The sequence below is a fragment of the Gopherus evgoodei genome, chromosome 7, assembly GCF_007399415.2.
Source record: "Gopherus evgoodei ecotype Sinaloan lineage chromosome 7, rGopEvg1_v1.p, whole genome shotgun sequence".
Taxonomy (NCBI): domain Eukaryota; kingdom Metazoa; phylum Chordata; order Testudines; family Testudinidae; genus Gopherus; species Gopherus evgoodei.
The window spans coordinates 18,301,855-18,325,163 of record NC_044328.1 but is presented as its reverse complement, the minus strand read 5'-3'; the positions used below and the strand labels follow the sequence as shown (position 1 = coordinate 18,325,163).

Here is a 23,309-nt window from a genome sequence, read left to right as displayed (position 1 = left end):
GTGCCTTTCCTCAGTTCCTACTCTCTCTCTCAGTCGTCTCAGACATTGCTCTGTTTGTATGCTATAACTTTGCGTCACAAAATGACTGTCAGCATTTTCACGGTGCCTGAAGCCTTAGGGCTGTATTAGAATGGTGTAATTCTGGAGTAATACAATGGATTTGTATTTACTCTGTATTTACACTGATTTAATTAGGAGTAGAATTTGGCTCTTTGTGAATTCGTATGAGCACAGGAGGATAAATTCTTCAGTGCATGGATCATGCCATATTTGTTCTGAACAGCAGACTTTCTGGGTTCATCTGTGAAGAGCAAAACTGACCTTACCACTCCCCCATTCCTGCTTCTGCTCTGTTCAAGGCTATTCCCCTTTCACCAGGTCAGAGCACGGCTGCTCTGAGACCAGCTCTAAGTAGTTCCAAGAATCCAAAACTGCAGTCAAATCTAATTAGATTCACCCTTACCCACAGAATCATTTGTAAAATATGTGGTCAAAAGTTGGAATAGGAGCTTGATTCTGGTCTTGCTGGTATTGGTATAAATCTGAGTCAATGGAATTATACCAGAGTCAAACCAGAACTAGGCCCCTAATTTCTATCTTGTATCTTTGACACAGTATTTTCTACCTCCTAACAAATTACAAACATTCTCACCATGTTAGACACCAAGGGCTTATTGTACTGCTTTGGAAAAAGCAGAGCTCTGCAGTCAAGGAAATGTGAAAAAAATGGCTTAAACCCCGTTATGTTGGTTTCTAGTCTGAGATGTTCATCCACCCAGCAGACATTTTCCAAGTTCATCTGACTCTCAACAGGACTCTTAGCTGCTCTTGGTTTCAGTATTGCTCCATAGTTTTCCATAGCAGCTTATTATTCCTCTTATAATCAGATGTTTTTATGAAGTATGTAATTCTCTAAACTTCACAGAGAGGCATGTTGTAGTTCAGCTAGTTGGATGTTCCGAGATGAACTTCAGATTCTAAGATCTAAACTGTATTTTTTTTCCTGCATAGAAATTGGATAATGTGTACTAGCTGAATGCTGGGAAAGCTCCTTTCTTGTACCAACAATAACTAACTCTTGGAACTGTTCCTTGCTGATAGTTTGCAACGCTCGTTATGGTTTACTAATGAAACCAAATTGGTGACCTTTCTCTTTACCAAAAAAATGATAACACGCAGATGTACAAAAACCCACATTCATGTGCAGTTTTATTGGTGCATTACAACATTACATTTCCTTCACATTAAGAGAGCATGAAATTAAAATACACCAATCCACAAAAATGCTTTCCTTACGCTGACATGTACTGGTAATTATAGCTTCTATGGACCTTTCTGCAAGTTTCATTTTATTACATTTTTCATATTTTTAATTACACCTTAATCAAAGCTTTTACATGGTCTGTTTTATTAATTTCAATTTAATTATATCCATTAAAAATACTTTCTTTGTTGCATTGCAACGTCCTTTTTACCCATTTATCTTTCAGTATAAGTATTTATGGTGCACATTTCATATTCCAGCATTTTCCCAGTTCTGTTTCTTCTAAGTGTTGTGTCAGCCATTCTCATCCCAAACAACAAGGGGAATATAGCTAACTTGTATCAAAGTTCATTAAAATAGTGAGAATTTTTTTTACAGCACATTTAGGAAGTCCTACTCATTTGTTAAGAATATACCAGATTTATACAAAAATGTGTAAAATGCACTAAACCTCAATAATAAACTTTCAGTTTGAGTTTAAGAATTTTTTAAAGATTTGCATACACGCCAGAGGCCAAGTTTTTCCACTAAAAGACAAAACTAATGGAAAAATCATATAGAATTTATAGAAATGATAACTTTGCTAGTTTTTTCAATCATCCTATATAAAATTATATCCCTGATACAGAATTCTATAGAATGGTGTAAAAACTCTATAGCAAGGAGATAATTATTACATTTGCCTAGGTTTCTAGAGTAATGACTGGTCTACCATAACTGGGTTTTGTTGCTAAAGCTATACTGGGAAAACCCTCCTAGTAAGGATGCAGTTAAACCGGCACAGCTATGCTTATATTGGTTTCATTTATGTCAGTTTAAGGAACTGGCATAAGCTATAGTGGCATATAAAAACAGTTATGCTGGTATAACTGTACCTACACTAGGGCCTATAGCACCAGTATAGACCAGGCCTAATTTCTATAGAACCCCTGTTGGTCTCATCCTTATTACATTTTCTATGGCTTTTCCATAAAGTAATTTCCTATTAATGTATCTTTCACAATTTTGTATATGTTTTCATTAAATGAGTTTGGCAGTATTCTTTTGCATGCATATTTTTTTTATTTAGAAAAAGGGTTCATAACTTCTTTTTCTTCTATAAAAATTCAAGTGTTGCCAATGAGGGAAAAGCTCTTCTCAAAAAATCTACAAAGTGTACTTTTGACAAAAATAAATGACAAGCCTTTACACTAAGACACACAGCTTTTTTGAATCACAAACCGCCTACAAGGCCAATACATATTCCAACAGGAACACATTAGTTATAAGGTAGCTATGGCACTGGTCTCCTCCAGTCTAAAGCACCATAATGGATATTGTTGATCAAAGCAGTTGTGATCACCTTAATGAGCTGTTCTAGCCCAGAAATGTTCAACTGTCAGGATGTGATTTTTAGAACATTTTACCTGCTCTTTTCTAATCCATCTATTAAAGGAAATGCTGGAAGCTGACACTTTCCCATTCAACGGTACATCATTTCACTGGAGTGTGATATATTTTTAACATGTCATAGTGTATGAATAATGAATGGAAATGTGAACCTAAAAAAAATAAACTAACATAGATTGGCCATACACATGGCTACCTCCTCTGCACCTCATCAAAAGCCTACTGGATTACTATGAAATGATTCCCATTGACTTAATGGGCTTTGGATCAGGCGGCAAGATACCCTTACAAATGCTAGGCTTAGGAATATGATGAATTGAAAATGGGGAAATGAGCAAATGGAATATTTTTCTCAGAATTCAGCCAGGCATAGTACAGTGCTGGAAACTGACGGAAGCATTCATACATGTGAAACCAATGCTCATGAACCAAAGTCTTTACATTCCTTAAGATCACAACGAATGCTGGAGTGTCTCATTAGAGACAGTTCTACCAGGACAGCTGTGACACACTGAGATTCACAGAAAACATGGTGTTTCTTCAACTGCGCAGTTTTAAGAGTTTTGCTTGTTTGTTTGTTTTTAAGATTGCAGCTTGTTGTATGTCGTGGGAGTTGCTGCGATTTCATTCAATTTTGAAAATAATTACTGCCTGAGCTCTCAGAAAAAAATGCTAATATTTTAATACCCAGTTTCTAATTCAGCCTATGAACATATGTTATTGCAAGCTGACAATTTCCACAGATTTGGCTCACTCTTCTGTCAGCTTCATCCTCCAAAACCCTTGATGTGAGTAGACTTGGCTCTTTTCAGACTCTTGCTCTTCATACATTTCAGCAACTGTTTAATTACCAGCTCAGAATAACCCTGCCAAAACTTGACAACTAGCACAAAACATTCACATCATGTGGAAGATTTATTATGTTAGAAGACCACAACATAAACATAAGGAGGTTGCCCCTTACACATCAAATTATATAAGGAAACAGTCCAAGGGCTGATTATGGCAGTTGCTGAAAACCTCCTGAAAGTGAGGACTGCACTCAACACCCACTGAGGTCACCGACAGTTGAGGACAATCTACTTCCTAGGAGGCGCTCAGCATCACACAACATCCACTGTTTTCAGATTGACTGTATCTTCAAATACCTCTCTTTCAAAACTATTCAGTTAACTAACTTGGATTTGGCATGTTCTCTCTATTGACGCTTGTTTCCTCTCTGGATTTTTTTTTTCTGCTCTGGCAACGGACTGAAAACAGACAGCTGGACAAAACAGTATGTACTGAAAACTGAACCTTAAAAGCAAGAGGATGTTACTGTATGAAAAAGAATATTGTTAAAAAAAAATCACTGCCCAAATGTACTGTAGGAAACATCATGTTAAGAGACCAGTTTGGAGGAATGTGAGAAGGGCTAAAAGTTCATTGTGCACATTTATTAGTCATACTGGTCCTTCAGTTATTCCTTCTAGAGGCAGGCCGGTAGCATTATCTGCTGTGGGTCTCTCTTCCTTCTTCATTGAGGTCTGAACGAGGAGGCTGACGTAAGGTTTATGGCAAGCCATGTTACCCAAAGGTGGGTAATGCTGTCTGTAGCAAATATAAGCGAAAATTAGGCCAATGATTCCGCCGACAAAAGCATCTAGGTAGGAAAAGCAACAAAAAATCAAGCATGTTAGTGTTGAAATAGCAGCCAATATTGATGGGGATGGATGGGGGCGGAATTAAAGTCTGCATCCAAGAGGTGCAGAATGTTTCCCTGGGTGGAAGCACCCTGCATCCTTTAATCTGCTCCTGGATTTATCCTCATGCAGAGCGCTTACAAGGGAGACCCACAATAAACCCGATGAGTTGCTGCTCAGGAGATGGCACCCTTGTCCAGGGGCAGGTGGGTGGAGTGCCTGTGAGGAAGTCTTTACAAAATATTCCCTTTGTGCAGGGAACATCATGAAGGCCGTGGGTGGTGTGAGATGGATGGAATTCTGCATTGCCCCTTTGCATTCCCTACAAGAGTTTTGAGCTGCCAAATCCATCTGGCTTTAAGAGTCCCTCTTTGACATCCAGCCTGCCACCTATAACTATGTACTAACCAATGTATTTGGGGCTTGCACAGAGCCCCTGCATCCAAAAGCCACTCAGAACCTTGCACTATTGGGCCCTAACAATATTTTGCACCTTTAATATCTTTTAACCATTGTCTTCTAAATCCAGAGTAGATAGTCTCAAAACTGCTAAGCTACATGGATACTCTAGCCACAAAACAGGATTTATAGTGACTACAGTTGCATTTTTATATTTTTTTTTTAAAAATCAGTTAATCTGAAAACTAACACAAGTCTCTGGAAAGACAAACCCTAAGTAAACAGTTTGGCTTTTTAGTCTTGTCTTCCTGCTTCTTTCTGACATCACCTCCCGCTCCAAGCCTGCAGTGATGCTTGGTGACAAAAACACTCGGCAGTCCTGCAGACACCTGCAGATACTGGGATATGGCTCACTCACAGCATGCATTGATTTAAAAGGAGCATGGTCATTACAGTTTCTGCCTGTAGTTCTCCTCTCCATAGGTGCCATCATTACAACAAACAAGATAACAAACTTCTTTGCAACACAAAGGGATTTGCTTGCTTAGGTGTTTTTGTAGGACTGTTATTCTCTGTCTGATCAGGCGGCTTGTTATTCAATTCACATTCAGTGCAGTAGCAGCCCTGAATTAAGCTGGAAAAAAAAATCCCTGAAAATACACATTGGCTCAGAAAGGCCCTGTAGATTAAAACGTAAACAATAGTGAAAGACACTGACTATTAAATGGTATGAGGAATTTAATTTTGTTCAGGAGCTTTAGCACTGATTGAAAAAGGGTCAAAAGTATCCAATTACCTTTCTGATTTCTTTTTCACTTTCTTAACGGAAATGACAGTGTAATAAAAAATAGTGACATTATCGTATCTAATTACAAAGAAGAATAAATCACTAAAATAAATAGCTTTTATATTCCTAACTTTAATTAAAGAGTAATTTAGAAATCAAGCTCTAGTTCTGTCAGTCTGGTGTAGATTAGAGCTATTGCCACAATGTGGCTTAAGTGGACATAAGTTATGTCACTCAACTTAAGCACCAGTGTAGACATCTCTATGTTGGTGGGAGAGTTTGTCCTGCCGGCTTAGAACAGCTATACTAGAAGGCTGACAGCGGTGTAGTGATTTAGCATATATCCCATTGAAAGTCACCTGAAAATCCCACCTTTGATCTTTATTTCCTGGCTTCAGTCCCATGCCAGGGGTCATGGGTACAAAAAAATTAACAATACCCCTGTCACGTGGCAGAAGTCACTGTCCACTGACTCCAATATGTGCTTTTACACAGGCTTTCAAAGTTGGTTAAATTTAACAAATATTGTTTAGAATAAAATAATTTACTCTACAGCTATCTGAAAGGCTACTTTTGTCAGTTGGTGCCTCATATAAATCACATTAAAGTCAAAGTCCCAGTGAGTGTAAGTGACATTGGATTGGGGCCTTAGTAAGAATATCAGAATGGCCATCCTAGGTCAGACCAATGGTCGATCTAGTGCCAGAGGCTTCAGAGGGAATGAACAGAACAGGGAAATTTCAACTGATCTATCCCAGTCATTCAGTCCCAGCTTCTGGCAGTTGGAGATTTAGGGAAATCCAGAGCATTGGTTTGCAACTCTGACCATTGATGGACCTCCCTCCGTGAACTTATCCAATTCTTTTTGGAAACCAGTTATACTTTTAGCCTTCACAACATCCCCTGGCAAACAGTTCCAAATGTTGACTGTTCATTGTGTGAAGTACTTCCTTATGTTTTTGTTATGCCTTCTGCCAATTAATTTCATTGGGTGACCCCTGGTTTTTCTGTTATGTGAAGTGGTAAACAACAGTTCCATATGCACTTTCTCCATTCCAATCATGATTTTATAAACTGCTATCACAGTGATCTCCAGTCCCTCTGTCCTAATCGATAGCATCACATTGGAACTCCTGCTAGAAAGTGTCAATATAATGGCAACTCTCATTATATTGATGAAGATGAGAGAACAGCACCTTTCTCATTTAGAGAGGATACTAGGACTCCCAGAGTATCCAGAGCTGCAAGCACACTGTTAACTATGTAATGTTCTTTCCACTGTGATCAACACAGTTAGCTTCAGCATAATGAACTCCTTTTGACTCAAACTTCTCCTGACAGCATTAGACTTTACAGATCAGGCATGATTATTTTTACTTTCTCTCAAATTCTTCAAACAAGAGCACCTGGGAAACCTTGTGTGTTGTCCTTTCTGTGTCCTTTAAAAAAGAGCTCACCCTTCCTGGAGGCTTTTGAATTATGAAGATTAGTAACTTTTCTTTAGATTATTGATATGGCATGATTGACAACTCAGGCCTCAATTCTGCCAGTCTTACATGTAGTAAGTAGCACCTTACTCATGAGTATTCTGATGGACTTCACTGTTACTACTCACATGAGCAAATTGCTATATGTAGCGAGGATGCACAATCGTGTGTTCCTACTACTCTATACTTTTCACTACTCCCACCTGTTACATCTCCTTAATTAGAGCTAGATTGTATGAACCTTTACACTGGTGAGCCCAAGTTGACATTGCTTGTGTGAGTAAATTCTTGTGTGAGTAAATGCTCACCAGTATGACCAAGTGTTTTACAATCTAGCCATTCATACACTCTTTGGGGTAGGGACTGCTTTTATTGTATGTCTGTACAACATCCACCACAGTGGGACCCTGATCCTGACCGAGGCCTGTGGAAACTACCATAATACAAACTAACCACATGACTGCAGTGTGTTAGATCTGTGGGTTGCTGATCTTGCCCCATGTAGTCCGCAAAATTAGAATAAGCATTTTCACTCTGGTTTTCCCCAAGAAGACGCCTGTGTTTAATTTGAGATCCTAGGAACGACAGCCTTGCAAAATGCTATTTTTAATTTATTTACCAACAACAGAAAGGGAACTTTGTTCCAGACTTCTTGTTTACGCCTGATTCTATATATTTCCATTTATCTAGTTAATAAATTCATTGAAATCTTTTCAGATTAGAGAAAGCCATGTGTGAAGTTAGGGTCTTAAAATAGTCAATGTATTTGGGATTCAGTATGGAATATGCTAATCTGTTATAGTTCACCGATGCCAACACAAAGATTATGAACATTATATTTTATATCAGAACCGAAGGAGGCTCAGAGAATGCTCATAATATTAATTCTAAGGTCCCATTCTATGGCTGTTTAACATAAGGTTATGTTATTTCCTCTTTCACTTACAGTTCACTGAGTCCTGTACAGTATATTGATGGTCTTTGCTCATTCCCCACTGGGCAGTTAAGGCTGTTTCACAAAGCCACCATAAGTAATTTCACACAATTGGCCGCCTCCACTAAGCACAAAAGATAGGGGCTGAGCTACAATGCTAAAGTTTACAGAGTGACTTAGTCTCTCCCTACAGAGTGCAGTTTTCTCAGGTAAGTGCTAAGGTCACTTGCAGGATAACATGGCTGCCTGAATAATCCCTAGCTTGTTAGCAGCCAGCAGAGTTTTCAGCATCATCTACTTAAGCTTCAAAGGGTACGTCTGTCATAAACAGATAGTTAAGGGTTAATGTCTCTTTTACCTGTAAAGGGTTAACAAACAGGGAACCAAACACCTGACCAGGGGACCAATCAGGAGACAAGATACTTTCAAATCTCGGTAGAGGGAAGCCTTTGTTTGTGTTTTTTGGGTTTGGCTTTGTTCTCTCTGGGATCTGAGAGTGACTGGACGTACCGCAGGCTCTAATTTTCTATTCAAGTAGTAAGTGCAAGTAGAAAGGCGGTTTAGTCTTTTTAATTGGTTTTCTTTATTTGCAAATGTGTATCTGGCTGGTAGAGGTCTAATGTGTATGTGGCTGGAAGTATTTTAAATTGTATTTCTGCTGGAGGAGGCTTTTTCTCCAGTTTCTAGAAGCTGACAGACCCTGTAATATTCCATCTTGAATTTACAGTGATTTTCTTTATTCTTTTTTTCTTTTATTAAAAGTTTTGCTTTCAAGACCTGTCTGATTTTTTCCCCTTGTTGAGGCTCAAGGGAATTGAGTCTGTACTTAACAGGGAGGGAGAAGGGTGGAATCCCTTTGTTTTAGATTCACGGAGCTTGAATCTGTATTGTCTCTGGGTGAGGGAGAAAGGGGATGGGGGGGAAGGGACATTCCTCCCATTTTAAGATTCAAGGAGTTTGAATCACGGCAATCTTCCAGGGTAACCCAGGGAGGGAAATCCTAGGAGAGGCATGGGTGAGGGAAAGAGTTTACTTTCCTTGTGTTAAGATCCAGGGAGTCTGGGTCTTGGGGGTCCCCAGGGAAGGTTTTGGGGGGACCAGAGTGTATCAGGCACTGGAATTCCTGATTGGTGGCAGCTTATCAGATCTAAGCAGGTAATTGAGCTTAGAGGAATTCATGCTGGTACCCCAACTTTTGAACTCTAAGGTTCAGATTGGGGAAAGATACTATGACAACGTCTACACTACAGGATTATTCCGATTTTACCTAAACCGATTTTGTAAAACAGATTGTATAAAGTTGAGTGCACGCAGCCACACAAAGCACAATAATTCGGTGGTGTGCGTCCATGTACTGAGGCTAGCGTCGATTTCTGGAGTGTTGCACTGTGGGTAGCTATCCCGTAGCTATCTCATAGTTCCCGCAGTCTCCCCCACCCATTGGAATTCTGGGTTGAGATCCCAATACATGATGGTGCAAAAACAGTGTCGCGGGTGATTCTGGGTAAATGTCGTCACTCATTCCTTCCTCCGTGAAAGCAACGGCAGACAATCATTTCGCACCCTTTTTCCCTGGATTGCCCTGGCAGACGCCATAGCATGGCAACCATGGAGCCCATTTTGCCTTTTGTCACTGTCACCGTATGTGTACTGGATGCCGCTGACAGAGGCGGTACTGCAGTGCTACACAGCAGCATTCATTTGCCTTTGCAAGGTAGCAGAGACAGTTACCAGCCATTCTGTACCGTCTGCTGTACCATTGTAAATTGGCGATGAGATGACGGATATCAGTCATTCTGTACCATCTGCTGCTGTCATGGGTGCTCCTGGCTGACCTTCGCTGAGGTCAGCCGGGGGCGCAAAGACAAAAATGGGAATGACCCCCCGGGGCATTCCCTCCTTTATGTTGTATCTAAAAATAGAGTCAGTCCTGCCTAGAATAAGGGGCAAGTGTACTAGAGAACCAGAGAGCACAGCCGCTCCATGTCAGATCCCGCAGAAATGATGAGCTGCATGCCATTCTAGGGGGTGCCCCTGCAACAACCCCACCCGTTGCTTCTCTCCTCCTCCAACCCTCCTGGGGTACCGTGCAGGGTCCCTCCATTTGTATGATGAAGTTATAAAGAATGCAGGAATAAGAAACACTGACTTTTTAGTGAGATAAAATGAGGGGGGGGGCAGCCTCCAGCTGCTATGATAGTCCAGGCAGGACATTAAATGGTGGGGGGGGAGGGGGAGAGAAGCCCAGCATCCTGCTGCTATGATAGTTCAGGCAGTACAGAATCTTTTCTTTAGACATGAAGCGGGGAGGCTGATGGAGTTCAGACCCCAGTTGCTATGATGAGGACGGTTACCAGCCGTTCTGTACCATCTGCCGGGGATAACTAGGAGTTATTCCTATTTTTACCCAGGCGCCCCCGGCTGTCCTCACCTGAGGCCAGCCAGGAGCACGCACAGGATGATGACAAGGATGGCTACCAGTCCTTCTGCACTGTACCGTCTGCCACCGGGGAAGGGAGAGGAGAGGATGCTGCTGTTCAGGGCCACGGCACCACATCTGCCAGCAGCATGCAGTAGACATATGGTGACACTGAAAAAAGTCAAGAAATGATTTTTTTCCCTTTTCTTTCATGGGGGGGGGGGAAGAGGGCATAAATTGACGAGATATACCCTGAACCACGCTGGATAATGTGTTTGATCCTACAGGCATTGGGAGCTCAGCCAAGAATGCAAATTACTTTTCGGAGACTGCAGGGACTATGGGATAGCTGGAGTCCTCAGCCCCCCCTCCCTTCCTCCATGAGTGTCCATTTGATTCTTTGGCTTTCCGTTACGCTTGTCACACAGCTCTGTGCTGTGGACTCTGTATCGTAGCCTGGAGATTTTTTCAAATGCTTTGGCATTTCATCTTCTATAACGGAGCTCTGATAGAACAGATTTGTCTCCCCATACAGCAATCAGATCCAGTATCTCCCGTACAGTCCATGCTGGAGCTCTTTTTGGATTTGGGACTGCATCGCCACCACTGCTGATCAGAGCTCCACGCTGGGCAAATAGGAATTAAAATTCAAAAGTTAGTGGGCCTTTTCCTGTCTACCTGGCCAGTGCATCCGAGTTCAGACTGCTTTCCAGAGCGGTCACAGTGGTGCACTGTGGGATACCACCGGAGGCCAATACCATCGATTTGCGGCCACACTAACTCTAATCCGATATGGTAATACCGATTTCAGCGCTACTCCTCTCGTCGGGGAAGAGTACAGAAACTGGTTTAAAGAGCCCTTTATATCGATATAAAGGGCCCCGTTGTGTGGACGGGTGCAGGGTTGAATCGGTTTAACGCTACTAAAATCGGTTTAAACGCGTAGTGTAGACCAGGCCAAAGACACACATATGCAGTCGTAATGGACATGATGGTAACCCCTTGGGTGTAATCTATTTCCACAGCATATGAAACACACCATAATTATCTGCCTCACAGCACACATTTTAGTCCATAAATAATTCTTGCTCTTGGCAGGATAAAACACACTGCAAATATGCATAGACCAAGCTAGAGAATAACTACTGAATCTTTTCTCATAGACAGACCACACAGTTTTAATACTACATTCCACAGCACATCTATCTCTATGCCCATGAATTTGCAGAAATAATTAGTCTGCACTTTCAAGTGGTTATCTGATTTAAAAAAAAAATTAATTTCTATATTTTTTTCATTGATTTGGAATGTTCCACCATCTTTAATATGTCTTACAAATTGCTATAAAATGATTGTCTACACTTGAAATTGTTGCCATCTTACTGTACTTTCTTGCTTATTTGTAGAGCTGGTCAATGTTGTTTGACCAAATTTTTTTTTCTGTCAGAAAATGTGGTTCCATCTACATCAAAATTTTCTATCAGAAAATGTTGATTTTGACTAGATAGTTAAAATTTTCTAATAAGAAAAAGTACAATGAAAAATTTTGTTTTGAATAGGAAAAACCCACTTTTCCCCATTTTGTTTTAAAATTCTTAAATGTGTTGAGGTTGTTTGAGATAAGCATGTAAAGCAAACTATCAATGTTTTTGTTTAAAAAGAGGTAAACAAATGTTATTAAAGTTTTCAATTTTTAAAATTTCTTTAACAAACACTTTGTTTCTTTTTTTTAATTATTACTTTGAGGTCTGTAGTATCAATGATTGGTAATAATTTTGCAGGTTTAACAAAATGGTATTTTTAAGAAAAAGCAAAAAAGGCAAAATTAAAGTATTTTAAATTGTTGACAGTTAAGTCGCTAAAGTGCAGATTTTTTTTTCTGAAATAACTTCTTGGGTAACCCCTCTCTGTTAACAAAACACTAGCTTAACTCAGGGCTGCTACTGCACTGACTGTGAATTGAATATCAAGTCACCAGAATGAAGGGCTTTTGCAACAGCAAACTTTTTGGTGATTTCTCTGATTGTTTTGTTTTCAAAATGTTTTATAGTTTTGATTTTGCTCTCTTTGGGGGTTGCAAAGGGCTCAGAAATGCAAATATAGTTCCAAAAGAACATCAATTTGTTGCTTCTGTTAAAAGGAGACAACAAACTTGGGTAAGAACACCATCAGGGCTAATGATTTTTTTCCAAGTGTCCAAGCTTAACCACTATCACATAAAATGTTCATGGTCTCTGTAAATGTACAGCTTTAACTGTGTAAGTGGCAAAAGAGGGGATTTCACACACACACACACACACACACACACACACACACACACACACACACACACACACACACACACACACACACACACACACACACACACCCCTACCTTTACCCATCCTAGGCATACAGACAAAGAAGTGATAAGAACTGGTTTGTTCTTCAACATCTTACAAACATGTAACAACAGCAGTTTTAGCTACAAATTAAGTGAGTTCTAAGTTCTTAGTGTAGTTAACATCTGGAAAATATAACTGCAATTTTGGTAACATTTAATGGAATAACATTTGTAAATCCCAGTTTTGGAATATGAAATTTGCAAACCCTACACTATAATCAAGTACCTTTTTCCTTCCTATATGCTTGAGATAAAATAAAATTTTTCTTAGCAACTGTAATTTTATGAACAAATGTCTGATCCTAGGCAGAATTCGGTCAGAAAAAAAAGAGGGATTATATTACGATAATTGGTCTTACAAATGTATTCTAGTTGTGAGCTCAACTGTAAAACATGTGAAAGTTCATAAAATGTCACGATAACCTATAATAGTAAATGTTAATGGGAACAAGTGCAGAAAACCTGATAAATAAACCCCAGAATTAGTCAAAACAGAAAAAACGGGGAGCCTTAAAGAAAGACTTTTGGGGGAAAATTAGAAAGCACAGACGAAGCTACTGGAGCGAGCTGCACCATCAGGGCTGCCATCCCCATTGTTTCCTGGGACCCTAAGCCTTCTTTGTCCGAATCCTGAGGGATGTGCTGACCAGATTGGGCCAGAGAGAGGGATTCAGATGGCACTGGTATCCCTACCTGCTTGCACTAAATCCTAAATACCTCTAAGATCAAGCTAAATAGGACTTTAACAACAGCAGCAACACCAGCTCCAGCTCATCTCAGCTAACTTCTTCTCTTTAACCCAAAGGACAGTTATTGCTATCTTTAATACTAGGGTGACCAGATGTCCCGTTTTTAAAGGGACAGTCCTGTTTTGCGGGACTTTTTCTTATATAGGCACCTATTACCCCCCACCCCTGTCCCGTTTTTTCACAGTTGCTTTATAGTCACCCTATTTAATACTATCTAAAACATTGTCAAACAAGGGTTTTTTCCCCTTCTAATAACTCTCTTTAGCTAAAGGGAAAGTGAAGGGGTGTTGTTAAAATGAAAGCCTTACTTAATACTCTACATTTCAAATGCTTTAACAGTTTTTCCTACTTTTATTTATCTTTAATAAAAGGTTAAGAAAATTTGAATGGTGTGTTTGCCATGGTACTAAGTAGGCTCAGGTTTCTGTATAGCAAAATCTGTTTAAGACTGTTTAACGTTGGATGGTGACTGGCTTATGTTATGTAAATTCATATGACAGTGGTAAGATCTTCTGACTCTGAGATCTGATTACAGAATCTGGAAAGCATTGCATGTTCCTGCAATAAAGAACATGTCATGATACAATAAAGTATGAATATTTTTATTAGCAGTTGCAACTTAGTGAACATACACTGGTACAACGTACATTGTACATATTAAATCCACCCAGCTAACATCTGAGAATTAGACCATTCTCAAGTAAAATACTGGAATCAAAAATATCTGCCAGAATCTACAGGAAATCAATTTTATTTTTTATTGGACATGATGTGAATATGATATTTCCTTACTAAATTAGGTGATTAATTTGGAAACAGAGGTTCTCATTCCTCTAAAGCCATTATCACCATAGCCTTTTACCCAAACATCTGTTTTACTAAAAAATTTTAATGGGCTAGAAGACATGAAGCTTTGCAGCAAAGCTTTGAGCTTGGGCAAAAGTTGTCACCATCTGTATTCTATACTATATATCTTAAGAGGCCACAATCCACCTAGTAACATTTACAAAAAGGTTCTGTAGTTTTCTGTTCTACAGTAATGGGCCAAAACATGTTTATATCCATTCAATCATATATAAAACCACACAGATATACTGGGCCCCTGTCATATTCACACACACTGTCGGAACTAAAATGACGCTTAGAACCAGCTGCCAGTCAAACAAGCTATAACCACTCCATCTCTGTAGCTCTCACCGCAGAAATACAAGGACAATAAAAAGGAAAGGCATCACCATAACTCACCTTGCCAATGATGCTTGTAATCACACATGCGTGACAGGGCAATCATCATGGCACAATACAGAGGCAGAATTGCTGCACAAAGCCGCCAGCTTTTCCCTCGGCCATTTTCAGTGAAGCAGTGCAACTTTCCAGCTAAGTAGAAGGTCGTAAAGCCAAGGCCTGAAAATGCAACTGCCGAAGAAAAACACAAAATTACAGAATCATGTAATTAACAACTAGAGTAAGAGTGTGATCCAGTGAGGTTTAACAGAGAAGTGAGAAGCCTGTGATATACAGGAGTCAGACTAGATGAGTGAGTGGTCACTTCTGGCCTTAAACTCTACAGGTATGTCTACACTACCCACCAGATCAGCGGGCAGTGATTGATCTATCGGGGATCGATGTATCGCGTCCCACCTAGACGCAATACATTGATCCCTGAACGTGCTCCCCGTCGACTCCGGAACTCCAGCAGGGTGAGAGACAGAAGTAGAGTCGACAGGAGAGCGGCGGCCGTTGATCCCGCGCCATGAGAACACGAAGTAAGTCAACCTAAGTTGATCTAAGATACGTCGACTTCAGCTACACTATTCTCGTAGCTGAAGTTGTCGATCCTCCTCCCCCCCACCAAGTCTGGACCAGGCCTATGACTTTATAACAGAAAAGGATACAAAAAGCTCAGGCCAAGCGTCCTGAACCCAGATAAACTCTAATGACCACATGGAGGAGCCACAGGTGCGCAGTAACTGGTGGGAGACACCCAGTGCTCTTTAGGCTCAGGCCCATATCCACTGTGTAAACCAGGAGCAATCAATTATTTTCTGTCAAGGTCCAAATTTCTTGGTCAAGAAACAGTCAAAGTCCAGACTCCAGAGAAAATAATACAAAAATAATAACAATAACAATAAGTAAATAAAAAGAGTTTGCGGGCTGTTCAAAAGCATCTGGCAGTCCTGACAGAGGCAAAGCGTGTGTGTGGGGGTGGTATGTGGATCACGTGCCCCTTAGATTTTCTGCAGTTTGAGAACTCCCTGCTCTGGAGGAGGTGTTGTGGTGGTTTCCTCCCATGTTCAAAGCAAGTCTTAACTTGGTGCATGCTTTTTATCTTCTTTACTTGATGAGCTAAGTGAGATGTGTAATAATAGGTATGGACTAGCCGGGTATGAAACAGAATCTGATGCAGATGTTCACCACCACGCAAATGTAACCACATTCCTTTTTTGAAATAATAATAAAAAGGTAGGTTTACTTTTTTTCCCCATGTCTCTCCTTTTCCCCTCACCCTCCAATTCCTATGTGCCTTTGCACCTCCTGGTTCTTTCCATGCCTGCAAAAGGGAAAGCTGAAATATGTTGACAATGATATTTCCTTCAATCCATTTGGAAGCACAAAATGTAATAAATTTCACCAGTGAGCCTCCAGTTGTGAGATTTGCAGCCCCTAGCAGTTCAGAGAGTTTGGATAAACATCTGAATTTTGTACTGATCTTCTAAACCTAGCCTCTGAATAGTGGAAAAGTACCCTTGTGCAGCAGCAATCGCTCTTTGTAATGTAGGTCATCAGGTCACCCCTACTCATATTCAGAACTGCTGTGGTTTGAAAGACAATTCCAAGGCAGAAAAAAGCAGCAAACACAATTTACATTTTATTCTGGGGAGCAACGTATTTTCCCACAGTGAAAACTCCAGTGAGGTGTTGTTTAGCATCTCTTAGGATCACGACCAATATTGAAGGGAAAACCCCAGCAATTTAAACATGTTTATACGTTAATGTCAATCCCTATATTTTATTAATGCAATGAGAATATACAATTCACCTGGTATTCAGAAAAACAGATTTCTGGGTGCCTGCCTCAATATTTGCACATTATAAGGGGATGCAGGAACATTTTTACTTTCCATACATAATGCAATTAAAAAAATGGGAGTTTCTTCCTTAATTTCTTTAATCTAAACCTTTTTATTTTCAGGCATGTAATTTTCACATTCATAGTGCAAGAAACATTGGGTTCTATCAAGATGCTCGAGGGCCATACATTTTGCAAAGTCAGTGAGACAAATATTAATCATAGCACAGCAGTACCCAGCAAAATAAAACAAAAAATGCACCGCATTGCGTTTCAATTAACTTAATTAGCCCCTAAAGACAAAGGACCTAACCAAAGCTTTTTTTAGATAAGATCATTATTAATTTCAAAAAGGAGATGGTAAGTACAGAACTGCCTTGATATTTATCATTTGCATAGGCTGTATCATCTCGGGGATTCTCAGGTAACTTAGTGACAGAGGGGTATCAAAATTTGGAGAGTCTTTGGGCAGATCTACACTATAGCCTAAGTCAAATTATTTATGTCTCTCAGGGGAGTGAAAAAGCCTCCTCCCCACCACCTGAGCAATGCAAGTTCTGCAGTTTCCACACAAGCGTTCCGTCAGCTGGAAATGCTCTCTAGCTGACAAAGCTTCCACCTCTCGCAGAGGTGGAGTAATTATGCCGACAGGAGAGAGCTCTCCCATTGGCATAGTGTCTGGACCAGATGTGCTGCAGCTGCACCGATGTAATGCTGTAGTGTAGACTTGCCCCTAGTTTAAAATACATTACAAAGTAAAACAAAAGGAAACAACTCATCAGCTGGGGTTCAAAACCTTCCCAATATGAAATTTCCCCAAAGTTTCTCTTTTGTGAAGAGAAAATGTAATTTTGAAACACTGACAGTGATTCTAATTGGACTGAAATGACGTATTGATGGATTAAACATACTGAGCATCAGAGACATTTGATGCTCATTTGAACAGCTCAGTCATGGGAGACCATGTATATTATAAACATTCAGGCTGTTGCAATTCATATTATAGCTATGTCAAGAACTGATTTTTAAGTTTGCTGGCAGTTCCAATTTTTTTGAAAATTTATTAAAAACCAACAATTTTCAGAATTTTCAGCGAGTCAAAAAGTTAGAAAAAATCATTTTGGGTTGAATGAAATGCTTCCTTCAAAATGAAATACTTTGTTTCAATTTTGGGCATTTTTGTTAATAAAAGCAAAGGAAACTTGCTTTTATTAGGGCTAGATTCACAAGGGGACTTAGGCATCATTTCCAAAACCATGATGGTGCACCCTCCTGCCCCCCATTTCCTCACTCACCTGAGATATAGAAAACCCAGATTCAAATCTCCACACTTTATATGAAAATGGGCCAGAGAGTGAGAATGATTCTGCAGCTTGGTGGTCCACACACTCACCTGGGTTTCGGTCCCTGCTCCAGTGAATATTTAATTATTTATACAAAGTGGAACAGCTTCAATAGGAGAGATTAAGACCCATCCTAGAATAGTCAGTACTCTAGAGGAGAGATCTGAACCCACTTCTCCTATATCCCAGGTGAGTGCACTAGTCTATTTAATATAAACAGAGGGGGACCCTCCTTCTCCTCAATGCTGTGAACAGCACCCCTTCTGAATCTAGGCTGGGAAATCTAAATGTTTCACTTTGAAAATGTTGAAATGAATGATAGAAGTGATAGATGTGGTATATCTTGACTTTAGTAAGGCTTTTGATACTGTCTCGCATGACCTGCTCATAGACAAACTAGGAAAATACAACCTAGATAGAGCTACTATAAGGTGGGTGCATAACTCATTGGAAAACCATTCCCAGAGAATAGTTATCAGTGATTCATAGTCAAGCTGGAAGGGCATATCAAGTGGGTCTCACAGGCATCAGTTCTGGGTCTGGTTCTGTTCAATATCTTCATCAATGATTTAGATAATGGCATAGAGAGTACACTTATAACATCTGTGGATGATACCAACCACTGTGGAGGATAGGATTAAAATTCAAACTGCAGAAATGGTCTGGACAAACTGCAGAAATGGTCTGAGGTAAACAGCATGAAATTCAATAAGGACAAATACCAAATACAGTACAGATCTGTTTACACGTGAATCTGCTTAAAGCACGGTAGCGCCATGCCTCCCAGTGCTACCTATTTAACACGCGAGACTCATTAGGACTTGGTACAGGAACTTGCTATGTAACGCTACAGATTTGCCCACTAACTCAGTGACACAGAAATCGACAGGAAGTGCAGAGCAGAAACGTGTTGTGCGTCTTTACCGATATTGGTAAAGATGTATCTCACTTGCTTAGTCATTGTCACGCTACAGAGATATACAATATATAGTAGTTATATAGTAATATATATACTACATTAGGAAATTTTAACCGTAGGCCTAATATAATGGCAGAGGGCAAGCATCAGCGTTCCTACACTGTGGAAGAAAAGCTAGCTGCAATAGATCGAGTAAGTAGTGGAGAAACCCAGGCCAAAGCTGAATGACTTTGTACAAAATATTGATTCTGCCACGGGGCCTAAGCGAAAACGTATGCGCTATTCAGCAAAATCCACAATAGACAAAGTCATGCGCACCTGGTTTGCTCAGGAAAGACTGAAAGGAATGCCGCTAAGTGGGCCAATTCTTCAAGCCCAAGTGACAAAATTTGGAAATTTAATGGGGGATGAATCATTCCAAGCCAGCGAGGGGTTTATAAGTCATTTTGAAAAGTGTCATGGCATAGCGCAGGTATCGATTTCTGGAGACAGCCAATCAGCCGATGAATAAGCCATGAATATATTTCCCACTGAGTTAAAATCTGTTTTACAAAATGAAGACAACCATGAAGAACAACTTTATAATTCTGATGAAATAGCTTTATTTGCAAAACTGCTACCTGATAAGAATTTAGCCTTTAATTATGAGACACAGAAAACAGCTGGATTTAAAAAGATAAAAGATTGTGTGACTCTTCTTTTTTGTAGTAATAAAATGGGCAGCCATAAGTTTTCCCCTCTTTTCGTTGGCTGCTTTCACAACCCTCACTGCTTTAATCACCTCAATAGAGCCAAATTGCCAGTAATACACACTAACAGCAAAAATGCTTGGATGATGAGACATTTTCGATGACTGGTTCCACAACAGCTTTGTTCCAGCTGTTCATAAGCATCTGTGGTCAAAGAAACTCGTAGCCAAAGCACTTTTACTATTTGACAATTGTCCAGCCCATCCTCCAGCCGAATCACTGGTATCAAGCAATGGAAACGTTTGAGTGCTATACCTACCGTTCTACACGTCAAAAATTCAACCTTTAAACCAGGGCATTATTCAGAATTTTAAAAACAATTATCATCGGGAGCTGATTTCGGCAATCATGTCATGCCCATCTTCAGGCATTTCCGAAATTCCTGAAACAGTTAAACATGAAGGAAATTATTTATTTAGTTTAAAAAGTCCATTGAAAACTGCTGGATGAAGGCTCTCGGTGATGCTATTTCTGTCAAAGACAGCTCAGACTCAGAAAACTCCAGCAGTGGCACTGATTCAGAGACAGACTTTGAAGGATTTTCAGAAGAAGACGTCCTACAAACACACACACACAGACAAAAGAAGATAAAAGTAAACTTCTCTTTCTAATGATAAAAAATTTTAGTTTGGATACATTGTCGGAAATTATTACCGATTGGCTGGAGATGGATGAAGATTGCCCAACTTCAGAATTTCTATCTGAGGAAGAAATATTAACAGGATGCGAGGCTACATCGGACCGCGAAAGTGATGGCAAGAATTCTAATAATGCAGGCGTAAATGACAATGATAACGATGATGAGGATGTCGTTGAAAAGGTCAACATTTTGCTCACAGAAGCCATTAGTGCTGTAGAAACTGTGGTAAGATTTATGGAGGAGCAAAATGCGGAAAATATCAAAATCATTCAACTGTGGTGAATGACAGACTTCATAAGAAAGAAAAAGAATGCAAGCCAGAAAGACCAGAAAATAATGGCATTTTTTTCAAAGTGAATCATAGCCACTTTTTTTAGCATGGCCTTAACCCGCAGTCCGTAAACACGCAGTCGTGATGGCTTGACTCCCAACATCCACGCATAAGCGGGTCTGTACTGTACTCCACTTAGGAAGGAGCAATCATTTGCACTCATATAAAATAGGAAATGACTGTCTAGGAAGCACTACTGTGGAAAGGGATCTGGGGGTCATAGTGGATCATCAACTAAATATGAGTCAACAGTGTAACGCTGCTGCAAAAAAGAAGACATCAGTCTGGGATGTATTAGCAGGAGTTTGTAAGCAAGACATGAGAAGTAATTTTTCCTCTCTACTCTGTGCTGATTAGGCATCAGGTAGAGTATTGTGTCCAGTTCTGGGTGCCACATTTCAGGAAAATTATGGACAAATGGGAGAAAGTGCAGACAAAGCAACAAAAATTATTAAAAGTCTAGAAAACATGACCTATGAGGGAAGATTGAAAAATTAGGTTTATTTAGTCTGGAGAAGAGAAGACTGAGTGGGGACCTGATAACAGTTTTCAAGTACAAGGAGGAGGGAGAAAATTGTTCTCCTTAACCTCTAAGGATAGGACAAGAAGCAATGGGCTTAAATTGCAGCAAGGGTGATTCTAGTTGGGCATTAGGAAAAACTTCCTAACTGTCAGGGTGGTTAAGCACTGAAATAAATTGCCTAGGGAGGCTGTGGAATCTCCATCACTGGGGATTTTTAAGGGCAGGTTGGACAAACACCTGTCAGGGATGGTCTAGATCAGTGGTCTCCAACCTTTTTACACCCAAGATCACTTTGTGAATCCAGTGGCAACCCAGGATCTTCCCTTCTCCAAGGCCCCGCCCTTTTCTCAAAGCCCTGCCTCGCTCACTCCATCCTCCCTTCTCCATCGCTCGCTTTCCCCCACCCTCACTCACTGTCTCTGGGCTGGGGTAGGGGGTTGCGGTTCGGGAGGGGGTGCTGGCTCTGGGCTTGGGCCAAGGGGTTTGCAGTGTGTGAGGGGGCTCTGGGCTGAGCCTGGGGCAGGGGGTTGGGGTGCAGGAGGAGGTACACAGTGCTGGTTCTGGAAGAGGGCTCCAGGGCATGGAGCAGAGTGTTCTGGTGCAGGAGGGGGTACAGGGTGCTGGCTCTGAGAGAGGGGTCAGGGCTGGAGATTGGGGTGCAGGAGGGGGTTTGGGGTTCTGGCTCTGGGAGGGGAGTCAAGGTGAGGTTGGGGATACAGGAGGGAGTATGGGGTGGGGCTCTGGGAGGGTGCTCAGGGCTGGAGTTGGGGTGTGGCCTCTCACTGGGCAGCACTTACCTCTGGCGGCTCCCAGTTGGCAGTGGGTGCAGCAACGCTAAGGCAGGCTCCCTGCCTACCCTGGCCCCAGACCACTCCCAGAAGCGGCCAGTGCACCTTGGTGGCCCTTGGGGAGGGGCAGAATTTTTCATCCAGATTTTTTTTGTTTTGTTTTGTTTTGGCTGAAAAATGTAGATTTGAGACAATCTCTGGACACACTGTGAAGTCTTTAGGGAGATCATTAAAGACCTTCCTACATGTAAAATCTTTTCCATTGTGAATTTCCACTTTGTGGGCTTGGATTCTTCTGTAGAATTCCCTTCATGGTGATACATAAATAAATGAAAAGAAGATAGAGTTGTAGCTAAATGTACTCCATATAAAGAATATATGGGTGTCCAACAGTGTTATAAATTACATGCCTTTAATTCTGAAAGCAAGAAGGCAATTAAAAGTGTAGGCTAAGAGGCCAAGTCACAGCAAACTGTAACTGACTCCAAGGAATGTAGGCAAAGCCAACTCTACTTTTATTAAGGAGCTTCCACGTCTGCCTTGTACTCTGTTCTATTCAACCTAATCCACAGTGCAATGTCCAGAACTGTATTGATGTGCTATAGTTTTCTGAAGATTGGTGGCAGAATTGAACAACATAAAAGATCATCCCTTTAAAAGGGTGGTGGAATCCAGTGCTAGATTTATCTTGATGAGGCCTGGATGAAGTCTAATCAAAGAGCCTGGTACAAAAAAAAAAAAATCAAAATGCTCTTGGCATTACTGGTTCCTTTCCCATGCTCTGTATTTGTTCAGAGCATGTAAAATTTCCATTGAGGTCAATGGAAGTTCCGATCATAAAAGAATGCTCAATACACCATTGGATCTATATTTGCAGTATAGGTGGAGAGACAAATTTTGCCTTAGGCTGTTAGCTTGTAACTCCGAACTCAAGGCAGAAATAAAGATTGACTCACAAGCTCTCCTGGGGGGACTTATGCCCCACTAAAGATGAAAAAGTGAAGTAATGATGCTTTAGCTTGTGGCCATGAAACCAATAGTCTCCAGCCAACCTTTACATTACAGTGTTGTGAGATTAACTTTCTGAAGCCTGGAATGTGTACATCAAGAACCCAGCTGCTTTCCCCATGGCTTCAGTGTGTACTGGCAGCAGCAGAGAACATGGACTCCGTAGCTAACAGCTCTCAGATGGAGGAGCATCACATAGAGAAGTAAGGGTAGACTCTGACATCATTGGATTGATGTGCACTTTGTGTAGGCTGCTACTTTGCTTGCTAACTATATTTTGAAGACGTGGTCAGTCAACAACATTAATATGGGCAATTCACTCTGTAAAAAGGGAAATCAGTGCGGGAGTACGTGTGATTCACATTCAAGAACCAGTCAACCAACCACATATATTTCAGTACGTATTTTTTTTTCCGACTCCAGGAAAAGTCAACAGCTTATTTGT

General features: G+C 40.6%; 1 protein-coding gene across 4 annotated transcripts in view; it reads right to left on the bottom strand.

Moving 5' to 3' along the window:
- Nucleotides 1–1,197: 1,197 nt before the first annotated feature.
- PLPP4 (phospholipid phosphatase 4) overlaps nucleotides 1,198–23,309 on the bottom strand; it is a 110,671-nt gene continuing 88,559 nt past the window's right edge. For 2 of the 4 annotated variants that reach the window (XM_030570937.1, XM_030570940.1), the window contains 2 exons: nucleotides 14,739–14,909; nucleotides 1,198–4,295 (listed from right to left, as the gene is read on the bottom strand). In XM_030570937.1, the coding sequence (XP_030426797.1) occupies nucleotides 4,096–4,295; nucleotides 14,739–14,909 (371 nt within the window). In that variant the 3' untranslated portion in view covers nucleotides 1,198–4,095. Of the gene's footprint in view, nucleotides 4,296–13,918; nucleotides 14,052–14,738; nucleotides 14,910–23,309 lie in introns of those variants that run through there. The other 2 variants (XM_030570938.1, XM_030570939.1) reach the window with 2 other exon arrangements.